The sequence below is a fragment of the Callionymus lyra genome, chromosome 14 (genome assembly GCF_982586985.1).
Source record: "Callionymus lyra chromosome 14, fCalLyr1.hap1.1, whole genome shotgun sequence".
In the NCBI taxonomy this organism is placed as follows: Eukaryota; Metazoa; Chordata; class Actinopteri; order Syngnathiformes; family Callionymidae; genus Callionymus; species Callionymus lyra.
In genome coordinates, this window is record NC_141831.1 from 24,784,056 (window position 1) to 24,799,285 (window position 15,230).

Genomic DNA, 15,230 nt, shown 5'->3' on the forward strand with positions numbered 1-15,230 from the left:
AGAACAAAGTAATACTTAATAACCCATATATTAGTAGCCTTTGGTCCTTTTACTAGAATTGCTGTAAACACTTTCCAATAGATTTAATTTGTTTTAACTGTCCCCCTAAATCAGCGTGTATGTCCATTAGCTCCACGGTTGGCCAGCAGCAGTGGTCACGCACTCTGTGACGTCATCACGCCACTGACTCATTTTGGTCATAACGCGGCAAATCAGATGCAAGATAACAAGGAGCAAAAAGTAAGTTAATACTTTTTAGTTAGCGCAATGCTTATTTAAACACATACACGACTGTTTTCTTATTATTGACTAGTTTTCGCTCAAACGAGTTTCTGAAGGTAGACCAGTCATTACTGTACTCACCGATGCATTAGCAGTTAGCAGCGGACAATTTAACGAGTTTCTTTTTTATTATTTTCATTTGCAGTGTCTTTATGTTTATTTGTGATGAGAGTTGGTAGATGCATCTGTTTTATGGTCTATTTTGTACAACAGATGCCACAGTATATTTTAAACGTGTTTGAACTTTCTATCTAAAAAAGGACCAACATTAACCGTTATTCATCGTTAGCTGTAAAAGTGTTGATTTCTAGATGAAATTAAAGCTATCTAGGTGTGGGCCACTAGTTTCGAGACCGTTTCTTTCTTGGCAGATAAATGTACCATCTGCCACTAGTCAACAGATAAATCTGATGTATTCGATGATCAACAGTGAAAAGACGTGCAAAAGAAGAGGCAGAACATTATGTGCGTCTGGGGACAGACAAAAACAACATTGAATGCAGATTAATCAGCCAAACTAAAGGTAAGAACGAAAAGTTTTTTTTTGATGACTTGTTATTAAGGACTCATTAAAATAATGAATAATAGTAATACCGCTTAAGGTACATTTCCCCCCAAAGATCTTAAAGTATTTTGGCTTTTGTTATTTATGAAACACATTTTACAACGAATCCGGCAAGACGGTATACTTGATTGTCATTTAGAATTTAAATATTCACAGGAAACTGGAAGGAAAAAACTGTTTTGAAGTGTAAAATAACATCAATGTACACATTTTTGCATGTTACGTATCTGGTCATCATGTATTATTTAAATAAATGTGTATGTAGCAAGTTCAAATTCAGCACAAATGAAATTGTAGTCCTCTCAGACCCACGATGCAAAACATGGAGAAAACCTTCCTGATTTTCTGTTTATCATCGTTGTTTTTAAGAACTTGTTATTCAAATGTTTTCATTGTATGTTTACAAATAGGACGTGGTGTTTTTGCCTGTGACATCATTCTGAATGGATCATTTATTGTTGAGTATCGAGGCATCATGCATAAGGAAAGCAAGTTCTTCAGACCAACTGAGTATTCTTACATCTTCAGGCACAGTGGGGCCTATTACTGGTGGGTCCCCCAAGTTGAACTCTTTTCACTTAAGCAGCACACCTCGGACTTTGTCTGGATAAAAATGTTTTTGTTTTGTTTTAGTGCTTGTAAACCTCTTATACAACACAGCCTTTTCACATAATTTTAACTTTGCACTATATTGTCCTGTCGGACACCACGTCAAATCGCCATTATAGAGATGTGGATACAACTAGATAAATATTTCTTCAGTTAATATTACGAGAAAATCCAATGAATATTGTTGCATTACACACCACTAAGCATGTTTGGATGGCTAAATAACAGTAAAAAGTTGTTTGTTCATATTGCAATGATTTTAATGATTTCTTTTATTACCCTCTATCTAGTATTGACGCTTCAAATGAAGATGGTTCACTGGGTAGACTAGTGAATGATGATCAAAATCCAAATGCAAAGATGAAGAAAATTGTGGTTGATGGTGTTCCCCATCTATGCCTTTTTGCGATTATGGACATACTGGAGGGACAGGAAGTCGTGTATGACTATGGAGGAGGTAACCTGCCATGGCGTGGGAGCCTTTCAGATGGGACATCTAAGGTAGTGTTTCTTCAAGAATTGATTAATTAGTTTTTAGAATTTTATTATATTTGATTACAGAACATACAGTATTTATTTTCCATAGTGATGCCACCTACTAAGCAGCCCAACACCCCGGGCTAACATCTTATTCCCTCAACAGGTAATTCAGGATATCCAGCTCATGTTTTCTTATGTCTCTTGCTCTTCCTTTATAGCACATTGGTTCATCAACTGGGTCGGCGTACCCGCTCCAGGCTGTTTCATCCACCACCAAAGACGAGGTACATCGCTTTTAAATATACTCGGATTGGCTTGTTTTGGTGGATTCAATGTTGTCTTGGTTCACATGATGTTAGGCTGAGGTCCTGTGTTTTTGTATATGTGTCACATATCCATAATTCTTTCCCCCTTTCTTCATAGCGCATTGGTGCATCCACCGAGTCCACATTCCCGCTCCAGACTGTTTCATTCACTTCTCCTCAAGAGGTATGTTGGTCCTAGGGGGGTCAAAGTCTACACGTTTAAACGATTGCATGGATAACAAATGATAACTGTGCACATAGATCCACGGTTGTATACATACTCACTAAAGAAATACATGCCTACAAATGACGCAGAACTGCTGATTTGGTCATGTGATGTAGGAATCATACGGAAGACTGTAAAACTTTATCGACAACTTGCAAGCTATTATGAACCATTATTAAAAGTTATGACAAGTACGACATTTTTAAAACATTTTATTGCACTTGTTCAGCTTTTAAAAGTTGTAGGACAGCTCTGTAGTATTACTTTGCGAGGTGTATTACCAATGAGCCTCGCTGAGTTATACTACGGTAATATACTCCACTGCCGTATTCACCTGGTTAAGGCTATCCCAGTGGCTATTGCTAATACTGATATCACCTCTGCTGAGTTGGTTGTCTCCTGAGATAAATGGCTTGCCACTGGAAATAAATTTAACTCTACACGCTCTTCTTTACCACTGCACTAAAGCAGACAAAGAGAAACATGTGGTAAGTTTTTAACAAATGAGAGACAAGCTGTTTAGCGGCCAAACAAGACCCTCCAGCACAGGTGTAGCATGTCACCTTTCTGAGGCTTATAACAAAGCTTCAGAGGTTGATGTGGCCATTAAAATATAATAGAGATGTAGCGTTCCGGCCAATTTCGTCACAAAGACTCTGTGTCCAAAGAAACCCAGCCTGGTAAGCTCTGATGTAGGTTTTCAGAGCCATAGCCAACTTTTTGACAGCTGCTGGTGTTCCCCAGAATGCTTGCAAGTGGTTGCCGGGGTAATAAAAACAAAGAAGATGGTGGTTTTAAAGATCGTTTTTACACCATCTCAGACCTTCAGTGAGCGCGTCTACACAACAGGCAGAACAGGATGGGTAGGCGTCATACAAAGACTCATGTCACAGTTTGTTACATACGTGACATGACTGCCAGTTCTCTGTCTCACACATTTTTTTTTATAGATTTTGACTTGCAGAAGCTCATATACAACAGAAAGAAGTAGGGTGTGATGGTTTTTTTTTTCTCAGGAAAGGAGTGTCTCTGGTTCTGTTAGTAAATGCAGCGCCCTCTAACTGTGCCCAGCTGAGTCTTTTCTCCATCTCCGAGTTTCAAAAGGGAGACAAGTGGTGGGAGCCGATGGCTTATATAGGGGAGCTGGCCCTTCCCCCCTAGTAGGGTGGAGAGTAAATTCAATTTATGCCGGTCTAGATGCGTAATCCTCAATGGATTAACCAATAGCCAAGCCCGTTGAAGGGTAGGTTATATGGTAATGCCTATTTGAACTGGGTCTACATGAATACATTATTGTTGTCTTTGGCACATTAGTCTTACATAATGTGTGAGTCGGTCCCCAACCCCAAAATTAGGCTTCTATGTAGTCAGCCTTTAGCTGAACAGCAGTTTCAACTTGAAATTGCCATCAGAACTTGGGGAAAGGCAATGATTATTTAACCTAACTTATTTATGGTACACACAAAACTGCAACCTCCCATAATGCATCCCTGCCCAAAAGCGAAAACTCATAGGTCGCTTTAAATATGTCAATTATATTTAAATAAACCAGGACCAGTGATTCTCTTCTCCGCGATTTGAAAAACAAATGAAAACTTGATTTTGAACTGGATTAACTGAAATTAATCACACACTAATTAGTGCAGACGAGCTGCGTTGTAAATGTTTATATTTTACATACAGGTTAACTGAAACAAATGCTTTATTGTGTGAATGCTGGGAAGCATTCACACAATTGAGTTCCTGTTTCTCTTTATTATTCCTCTTACTTCTGACCTAAACTTTGTGCCACTTCTTCTTCCACAAATTTAATCCGATTTTAACCGTTCAAACTTTTATCAATTCAGCTCGTACCCGTCTTTCAGGCTATGTTCTACCTCTCTTTTATCTCTTCCCCTCTTTCTTTTATTCCACTTTTTCTACCCTTTTTTCCCCATTCATTTCAATGGGGAAACTCTTCAACTCATGTTTCGACTCCTTCCACTTCCATCTCTGATACTTTCCACTACTAATTCCACTACTACTGCCTTATACGTATACTTATACTTATATTTATACTAATAGTTTTACTTATACTTATACTTCTCTTGTACTTATACTCCTCCACTTTTTGACTCTTCCACTCTTCCACTCCTTCACTCTTCCACTCCTTCACTCCTCCACTCCTCCACTCTTCCACTCCTTCACTCTTCCACTCCTTCACTCTTCCACTCTTCCACTCTTCCACTCCTTCACTCCTCCACTCTTCCACTCTTCCACTCCTTCACTCTTCCACTCCTTCACTCTTCCACTCTTTCACTCTTTCACTCTTTCACTACTCAATAGTTAAACTTATAGTTATTCTTATAATTATAGTAAAACTTATACTTATAGTTATAGTTATAGTTAAACTTATAGTTATACTTATAATTATAGTAAAAATTATACTTATAGTTATAGTTAAACTTATAGTTAAACTTATACTAATAGTTATAATAATTATAGTTAAACTTATAGTTATACTTATATTTATACTTATAATTATAGGAAAACTTATACTTACTGTATAGTTAAACTTATAGTTATACTTATAATTATAGTTAAACGTATAGTAATAGTTATAATTATAGTTAAACTTATAGTTATACTTATATTTATACTTATAATTATAGTAAAACCTATACTTATAGTTATAGTTAAACTTATAGTTATACTTATATTTATACTTAGAATTATAGTAAAACTTATACTTATAGTTATAGTTAAACTTATATTTATACTTAGAATTATAGTAAAACTTATACTTATAGTTATAGTTAAACTTATAGTTATACTTGTAATTATAGTAAAAATTATACTTATAGTTATAGTTAAACTTATAGTTATACTTATATTTATACTTATAATTATAGGAAAACTTATACTTATAGTTAAACTTATAGTTATACTTATAATTATAGTTAAATTTATAGTAATAGTTATAATTATAGTTAAACTTATAGTTATACTTATATTTATACTTATAATTATAGTAAAACTTATACTTATAGTTATAGTTAAACTTATAGTTATACTTATATTTATACTTAGAATTATAGTAAAACTTATACTTATAGTTATAGTTATAGTTAAACTTATATTTATACTTATAATTATAGTAAAACTTATACTTATAGTTATAGTTAAACTTATAGTTATACTTGTAATTATAGTAAAAATTATACTTATAGTTAAACTTATAGTTAAACTTATACTAATAGTTATAATTATAGTTAAACTTATAGTTAAACTTATACTAATAGTTATAATTATAGTTAAACTTATAGTTGTACTTATATTTATAATTATAATTATAGTAAAACTTATACTTATAGTTATAGTTAAACTTATAGTTATACTTATAATTATAGTAAAAATTATACTTATACTGTAGTTATAGTTATAGTTAAACTTATAGTTAAACTTATACTAATAGTTATAATTATAGTTTAACTTATAGTTATAGTTATATTTATACTTATAATTATAGGAAAACTTATACTTATAGTTACAGTTAAACTTATAGTTATACTTATAATTATAGTTAAACTTATAGTTATACTTCTTATTATAGTAAAACTTATTCTAATAGTTATAGTTATAGTTAAACTTATAGTTAAACTTATACTAATAGTTATAATTATAGTTAAACTTATAGTTATACTTATAGTTATACTTATAATTATAGTTAAACTTATACTTATAGTTATACTTATAATTATAGTTAAACTTATACTTATAGTTATACTTATAATTATAGTTCAACTTATACTTATTGTTATACTTATACTTATAGTTATACTAATAATTATACTCTCCTTCACTCCTCCACTCCTCCAATACTCTACTCATTAAATCCTCTTCTCCTTTACTCTACTCCTTCACTCCTCCAATACTCTACTCATTAAATCCTCTACTCCTTCACTCCTCTACTCATTAAATCCTCTACTCCTTCACTCCTCTACTCATTAAATCCTCTACTCCTTCACTCCTCTACTACTCTACTCCTTCACTCCTCCACTACTCTACTCCTTCACTACTCTACTTATTAAATACTCTACTCCTTCACTCCTCCACTTCTTCAATCCTCTACTCCTTCACTCGTAGTAGAACTACATGTACGAGTACTACTACAAATACTAGAACTACTACGAGTACTACAAATACTAATACTACTAAGAATAGTAGTACTACTACACGTACTAGTACTACTAGGAGTACTACAAATACTAGTACTACTATGAGTACTAGTACTAAGTACTAAGTACTAGTACTACTACGAGTACTTATACACGTACTAGTACTACTACGAGTACTACATGTACTAGTACTAATAGGAGTACTACAAATACTAGTACTACTACGAGTACCACGAATACAATTACTACTACGATTAATACTAGTACTACTATGAGTACTAGTACTACGAGTACTAATACTACTACGAGTACTTATACACGTACTAGTACTACTATGACTACTACACGTACTAGTACTACTATGAGTAGTAGAAATACTAGTACTTCTACGAGTACTACGAATACTAGTACTACTTCGACGAGTGCTACGAATACTATGAGTACTTGTAGTACGAGTACTAATAGTACTACGAGTACTCATACTACTAGTACTCATACTACTACGAGTACTCGTAGTACTACAAGTACTATTACTAAGAGTAATTCATAATAATAATAATTTAATTTAAAGTGTGTTATCATAACAAAGTTATCTGAAGACACTTTACAGTTGAAGTAATACTATAGTGGAGAAAGTAAAAACAAATCAATAATAAAGTACAGTGTGGCTGGAGCAGGAAAAAGTTTCTTTTAGAAGAACCTGTAGCAGAAGTAAACAGTTGATGAATCAAAACAAGAGCGTCCAGGTGTACTTGTTGAACAAAGACCAATGCTGTGTCTCAAATCGCATACTAGCGTACTAAAAGTTAGTATTTTTAGTGCGTTAGTGCGTCTCAGTTCTTAATATGCGAAATTTAGTGCGCCATGCACACTAAATTGGCGTACTAACACGCCCACAAAACTGAGCATGGTTCGATGGACACTAAACACACTAAACAGCCGCCATCTTAGTGACATTTTAAACGGAAGTTACGTCATATATAAATGCATATATATGCATATACTTACAGGTGCATTTTCCGCAGCAGTAGGAGGATAAACGCGTCTTCGCTGCTGATACAAGCTTAAATATCTCGCGATTATTTAGATTCTCATATTTTTTCTTTCTTTATTTTTCCAAAGTTGCAATACGTGCTGCCAGCAGGTGTCGGCGATAGCGTTCAAACAGCTGGTTGAAACATCGTTAAATAGAAGTAGAAGAAGAAGCTGTCATGTGATCTCCGGTTAGTGTGTAGCAGCAGTGTTTGATTTGAGACATACTATCTGTGGAGAATTTGCATACTAGTTAGTATGTACACTAAACTGATGCATACTAACTTCTAGCATACTAAGAGTAGTATGCGATTTGAGACATAGCACAAGATGACACGATTGATCAGGTGAAAGCAATCGTGGATAAATGAACACATGACTTCCTCAACCAGACCCTGCGATGGATCACAGATTCACTGATGCACTGAGACAACAAGACATCTTTTAAGAACCTATGAAGAACTCAAAGACTAAATTAAAAAAAAAACAGGAACCATTGCTTAATACTGTAAAGGTATATCAAAAAAGAAATGTCAATGATGGTCTAGTGGTATGAACCTCGCTCTTTGTGACTGAGGTCCTGGGTTCAAAACCCGGAGGTGACATAAAACTTTAGTTTCTCTCTTTATTTAGATATGGTTTGTGTATAGTCTGTAGAAAAGATCTCTTTTATCTCTTCCATTCTTTAATTCCTCTTTTTCTACCCTTTTTCCCCCGTTCATTTCAATGGGGAAACTCTTCAACTTTCAACTCCTTCCACTGTCACTTACTACTTCTACTACTAATTCCACTACCACCTCTACTACTAATTCCACTTCTACTGCCACTACTACTACTAATTCCACTACTACTACTTCCACTTCTACCAATTCCACTACTACTTCCAATTCTACCAATTCCACTACTACTTCCACTACTAATTCACCTACTGCCACTTCCGGTACTACCAATTGTGTGAATGCTGCTCAGCATTCACATTGCATTTTCGTCCGTAAATGCACTCTTTTCTAGTTTAAATAAACATTCATGGGCTTGTTTGAAACATGTATTGTACATGTATTGTACAAGTATTTTGTTAACAACTCATGTCATGGTGCATTAATATAATTTGTATACCAGCTTTTGCTGCGCCTCACTCGCTCCAGCTTCAGTTTGATACGACTGACGTGATGGATTTACAGACTCTAGTAGACTACACTTGAAGCGATCAAACACCAATCATTTTGTTCGTTGTATTATATAAACAAATCGTATTCCTTATATACGTGTATTAATATTTGATCAATATTGTAGTGACCAATCAGCTTTCATTATTGGGTAGGGATGCATCATGGGAGGTTGCAGTTCTGTGTGAACCATTAATAAGTTAGGTTGGATAATTACCCGGTCTTTAACGGTCTTTTGTAGGAACTTTAAGTTGTGGCAGGAAAGCTCTTGCAGGAGTGTTTGACATTAGGGCAGCCACAATTATTCATAAAGGCATTTTATTTTGAGGTATATCAACGTAAAACATTACAATGGCTAGCAAACAACAGAGTTCCGGCATGTGGAGGGTTTAGTGTAAAATCTCCGGAGCAGAACCTGCATTAGCAGGACAACTGTGTTTCACCTGATTCAAACAAGTTAAAGCCGACTAATTGTCATGAGAAGTGAGCTATTTAGCTTGTTGGCCGTTAATGTCAACCTTTATGATGATGATTTAATTAGTCTTAGGGCATTTTTTTGCTGCTACATTAAAACATCGCTGTCATGTTTATATGGCAGTGATTGTCTCTCCTACAACTCTGCCCGTCGCTTCATAATTTATCTTATTTTATTATTTAAACCTATGAGAAGAAAATTATAGGCACTTCTATTTTACTTTATTTATCAACCTCCCTGGCACCCAGAAATGCATATGCATTGGGGCAGGTCATTCACCTTGACCCAGAAGCAACACAAGGGATACCACAAACATTTGTTTTCCGGCTAACACAATTAAGGGTTAAGTGGTTGTTGAAAAAGCTATATCTACTTCAATACCAGTTCTTGAACAATGCTTTTTTTCTATACAAATTGTATAAGATCAATTAAAACAAAAATAAAATTGTATTAACATGGCACAAATCCTAAGTTTTACTTTTCAGCTTTGCTAAATTTCCACTCAAAGCTGTATATTTTTAAATATTCTGTAAAGATGACAAAAACATTAATAGATACCATTTTCTTATAATTAATCTAATTAACGTCTGGCCCGAAAAAACCTTTCCAATTACCATACATATTTGAAAATGTTGTATTAAAGCCACTGGAATCTATAACACTGAACAACACATATAACCACAGGTATATTGCCTCAAAATAAATTCACCACTAAGAGCCACAGGAAGTAATTCTAGCTATGGCCATAAACCTGTACAACGCCTCCCTCTTAATGTCACTTTCACCCTGGACTCGTTAGAGATCAAACACTTTATATTTTACATTCAACTGGTGCAATATGTAAAAATAATTCTACTGATGATAGACATGCCCACACTTTTTCGGTTCACAAGCTACTTTTCAAATGATCAAGTCAAAAAGATCTAATTTGCTCAACATAAGAAAATCCTTTTCTCAGATGACTGGACTGATCATGATGTGTGGATTTAATCATCTTTATAGAATAATGACCTACATAAATAAGTAGAGACAGATATTGCAGTCAAGAAAATAGCGTATCGACTCATATTTGGATACTTTTCTTCTGAGAGTAACTTCGAAAAGTGTCCATGAGCTTTGAGGTCAAATAAAGCCTGTAGTTTCAAAATCTCATCCTCCACTGCAGACCTAGTTCAGGGGCCTCATGAACTAAGAATTGCATTGATTTCCTACTTAAAATGGGCGTACACCCAAATCCAGAAAATGCTGCACAAAATATTCAGATGTTTGAATCATATCATAACTGCATCCCCAGCTCACTGTGATGAAATTTCAGCAACTCGTCTCCTGTTGTCACGAGTCAAGCGCTGAGTTCAGAGGTAACTGAAACACGGCAACACAGACTGCAACGAGAGAGATGGTGTAGAAAGATGACGGTCAGATGATATTTCAATGAGGAACTGCTACACTGGTAGTGACTCACATTTGAAAATGTGTCAACACACTTTGATTGGTCAATTATTCTGTACCTTTGCAATTTGAAAATAGATTTAATTAATGATCTAATTCATCTCATTGGTTAAACACTTTATCTTTAACATTCCTAAAAATATATTTTAAAGCGAAATCTTTTGTTAAAGTTTGTTAAAAAAAGTTTTTATATATATATATATATATATAATATATATATATATATTTTTTACTGCACTTAATTTATATTTTTAATCTACATGCTTAAAGCTGAGCTGTAAATGGGTTCAATTGCAATGTTTTAAGAACTACAGTTGTTTCGCCCGCAACACTGATCTATGTATTACCAGATGACTTAACTCTTACTGGCAGGCAGATGAACGTTGCAGCCATCTTGTGATTTGTATATCTTTGAACATGAACCCCATCTATGGAAAAACCCACAAAACATTTTGGGGAACCCTTTATTTCTCCTGTCTAGCATTTTGGTCGATGCTACAAAAGAGCTGAAGTTCGTATCCCTGGCTTAGGCTCAACTGCATTCATTTTGCCGTGGCGGTGCTCCTCAATCGATTCCATATCGTGGAAAACCCTGCATTATCCTCATGTGTTTCTTTTCCAACAGAATGGATCAGCTCCCAGTGAACACGGATATGCTGACGCTGAAAGGACTTGGCACTATGTTCATGACACAGAAGATGAGTTGACATTGTCTCCAAAATGTGGGACAGCCTCTGACATCCACAATTTTGCCACCAGCGACAGGAAGGTAGCCACTGGCAGCGTGGGTGAGGTACTTCTCAGTGTAATGGGGAAGGAAACTCCCCGCAAAGTTGACGCAGTACCTACAAATGATAAGGAAAAGGTAGCTTCCGGCAGAACGGACGACTTAGCCAGCAGCGTATCCTCAGCATTAGATGGCTGTTGCATTGAGCTGGAAGCTCCGGATACCAATAAATGTACTACTTTAAGAAAGGGAGAGAATTTCTGCTTTTTTTGTAAGAAGCCTTACTCTAAAATAGCTCGGCACTTGAAAACTCACAGAAATGATGACCAGGATGTCGCGAAGGCCTTTAGCTTTCCTGTGGGCTCATTAATGAGACGGAAGTTACTTGAGAAACTTCGAAACAGAGGAAACTTCATATTTAACAACTTTGTCCTTCAAAAAGGAAGAGGAACGCTTAAAGTTAGGAGAAAAAACACCAATAATAAACGATCTGAATATTGTCAGTATTGCAAAGGGATGTTTGTGCAGACAGATCTTTGGAGACACATGAGAAGGTGCAAATATAGACCAACAACAACTAAAAACTGCAAACAACAAGTGCTTGGCATTGCCTCTGTGATGGAGTTGTTTTCTCCAGGCTACATTGGAGTTTTAAATATTTTGAGGTGTATCCAAGACAAAGACATTGCCGTTGTCGTTCGTTGTGACGTCAGTCTCATACGGTTTGCTGAGATTTTACACAACAAACATGGCCACGATATTTCCAAGCATGACTACCTAAGACAAAAGATTCAAGAACTTGGAAAGTTTCTTCTGACCCTGCAGAGAACAACTGACATTTTTTCAATGGAGGATGCCATTAAGCCCTCTAACTTTCTCAAAATAATCAAGGTTGTGAAAGAGATGGCAGGATTTGACCTGGATCGACAAGTTTGCCAATTTCCAAGTCCTGCACCTAAGATCGGACATTCCCTCTTGAAGGTGTGTGACATCATTCAGTGCCGTGCTGTTATTGCTGAAAACAAGGCATTGATTAAAAGAACAGCAGAGTTCCAGGAACTTTATCACGCTAAGTGGTCCAAGTACATTTCTCATGAAGCGTTAAATACCATTGGTGAGTCAAACTATGATGAACCAATCAAACTTCCATTGACTGATGACATTGTGAGGCTTCACACACACCTGGACAGTGTCTCTCAGTCAGCAACAGCAGCTCTTAAAGAGGAGGCCACAGAGAAGAACTACTCAACTTTGGCAGAAGCAACACTTTCAATGATTGTTCTCTTGAACAGGAGACGTGTTGGTGAGATTTCAAAGATGAGAAAAAAAGATTTTTCTGCAAGACGACCCCCTAAAAGCCTTGAAGCTTTATCTGAGTATGAGAAGAAATTGTGTAGATACTTTGAGCTTGCTGAACTGACAAGAACAAGTGGGTGTACGGTGGCGGTGTTACTAACTCCAGAAATTGTTGCAAATCTGAATCTACTGGTTGAGCAAAGAAAAGCATGTGGTATCCCGGAGGACAATGGATTTTTGTTTGCTGTTCCACATGGCCAAACCCATTTCAGGGGCAATCATGCCCTCAGGAATCTTGCAAGTGAATGTGGAGCAAAGAGGCTGGATTATCTTCGTTCTACTCAACTTCGTAAAGAAATAGCAGCAACGTCCCAAATCATGTACTTGAATAAGAATGACATCTTAGGGCATGATATAGCTCTGGACACACAATTCTACAGACTGTCTGAACCGACTGTTCAGAGTGTGAAAATCTCAAAGTTGCTATTCGCTCTTGAAGAGGGAAGAGTCCATGATCTCCAAGGAAAATCCCTGGATGAGATTGAAGGTAATGAAAAAATAAGTAACTTGGAATGTATAATATTTGCTAATAAGAACGGCAAATAATTGCACATTGATCATTGGATTGATAATGTGTTCTTTCCCCGCGTTTAGCTCAAAGCAGCAGAGCGATTATTAGTCAGATGGGTGTGAATCTAGAGATGTTACTAATTGTTCTACTTTTTGCTTAGATTTATCTGACGACAGTGATGCAGAAGATTCAATTGGAAGTGACACCTCTGGAGACGCAGATGATCCTTCTGATGGTATTTACATTGGACCATTAACTTGTTTGCTAAGTTAGCCAATGAGTGTTCTTTTTCTGCCGTCTCATAACCGTTGGGACAATCGGCTATTTGTCTGGAGAATACAATGTTGTGGTTCACAGTTCTCACTTGCTTCATCTTAATCACTAACTTAAGGTTTCTGGGACAAGATTCTTGAACTGATCATTGATATTCAGCGTAACGTAATTGAGATTTCAAAAAAAGTTTATTCTTTACCTAGATGGAAAAAAACGTGTTTAAGTGTCTCTATTGTACTGGTCAGTGTGTGTCTATTTGTACAAAATCTATTTTAATTGAAATATTTACATCAGAAAATGCGCACAAGCCCCATCCCCTGAAATCACTTGTTTTTCTACACTTTGCTGTGATTGGTCAAGCATCAGGGATTGTCACACAGCGTCATCGATCCCGGAAGTTTCCATCTCCTTAGGACTTGATGCACTTTAGTTGCTTTTCTGATTTTGGCTATTTTTTTATATGTTTCAGATGTTGCAACGAATGGAATTTGTAACTCTGTTGAAATGATATCCTCAGTTGCCGTATTCTCTGGAGAAAACGGTACAATCATCTTGCAAAAGGAAGCTGCTAGTCATATGATTATCAGCTAACTTACTTATCAAATGTTTAATTCTTTCATTGCAGCATCCAACAGGCAAGCATCAGAGGGCAAATGTACTGTGGACTCATCTGTGGTTGATTCAACGGTGTCAATGCCTGGTGCGTTTATTTTCATCTGGAACAATTTACCCAGTGTAATCCTCCAAAATATCAATTTAAATGTGAATTTATGCAACTCAATATCTTTTAGAGCCAGTCAAAAGTCGACGTATATTGGTCAGACGCCCATGGACCCTTCGTGAGATCAGTGCTGTGATGCGACACTTTAAAAGTCACATTGAAAAAGGCAATCGAGCAACCAAAAGTGAATGTGATGCCTGTAAAAAATCAGAACATCCAGCTTTGGATGAGAGAACATGCCAAAATATTCGAGACTTTGTTCGCAATAAGGGTCTGTCCTTCAAGCGTAATAACAAAATGTGACTTGTTGCAGTTTGTAAATATTCTTGTGATTGTAGAAAAGAAAATCCTCCCATTCATTAAAATCAATGGATTAAAAGGATTAGGACTTCTGTAGTAAATCCTGTAACATGTGATATCTGTTATATTTTCTGCCAAGTAAAAATTCAACCAGAAATTGATTTGAGTTGCATTGCTTTATTTTCTAAGGTATATACAGTATATATATATATATATATATATATATATATATATATATATATATATATATATTTAAAAATGTTTATGTTGGAGTTTTGAAGAGGAAAAAACAAACAAATATTTTTTTTAATGTTTTAGTTTTGAAGAGGTAAAAAAAAAAAATGTTGGAGTTTTGAAGAGGAAAAAACAAACAAATATTTTTTTAATGTTTTAGTTTTGAGGAGGTAAAAAAAAAAAATATATATATATATATATATATATCTTTTAATGTTGAAGTTTTGAAGAGGTAAAAAAAATTAAAAATTAACTTCCGAGTTTTGAAGACATAAAAATATTTATATTTTAACGTTGTAGTTTTGAAGAGGTAAAAAAAATATATATATATTAATGTTGGAGTTTTGAAGAGTAAGTAAGTA

The 15,230-nt window shown here is 35.3% G+C and overlaps 1 protein-coding gene across 1 annotated transcript; it reads left to right on the plus strand.

Moving 5' to 3' along the window:
* Positions 1-187: 187 nt before the first annotated feature.
* On the plus strand, positions 188-14,761 carry LOC148066780 (uncharacterized). The gene is made up of 11 exons (XM_087807178.1): positions 188-240; positions 713-805; positions 1,258-1,396; positions 1,747-1,957; positions 2,155-2,220; positions 2,360-2,425; positions 11,372-13,316; positions 13,501-13,575; positions 14,083-14,154; positions 14,239-14,313; positions 14,405-14,761. Coding segments are annotated over exons 1-11 (2,976 nt in total). The 5' UTR covers positions 188-239; the 3' UTR covers positions 14,638-14,761.
* Positions 14,762-15,230: the final 469 nt, after the last annotated feature.

What these genes read in the sequence shown, in the direction of transcription:
- LOC148066780 (XM_087807178.1), top strand. An exon ending in CATCCACCACCAAAGACGAG is followed by an intron (nt 2,221 to 2,359) that starts GTACATCGCTTT and finishes CTTTCTTCATAG; the next exon opens with CGCATTGGTGCATCCACCGA. An exon ending in CGTATTCTCTGGAGAAAACG is followed by an intron (nt 14,155 to 14,238) that starts GTACAATCATCT and finishes CTTTCATTGCAG; the next exon opens with CATCCAACAGGCAAGCATCA.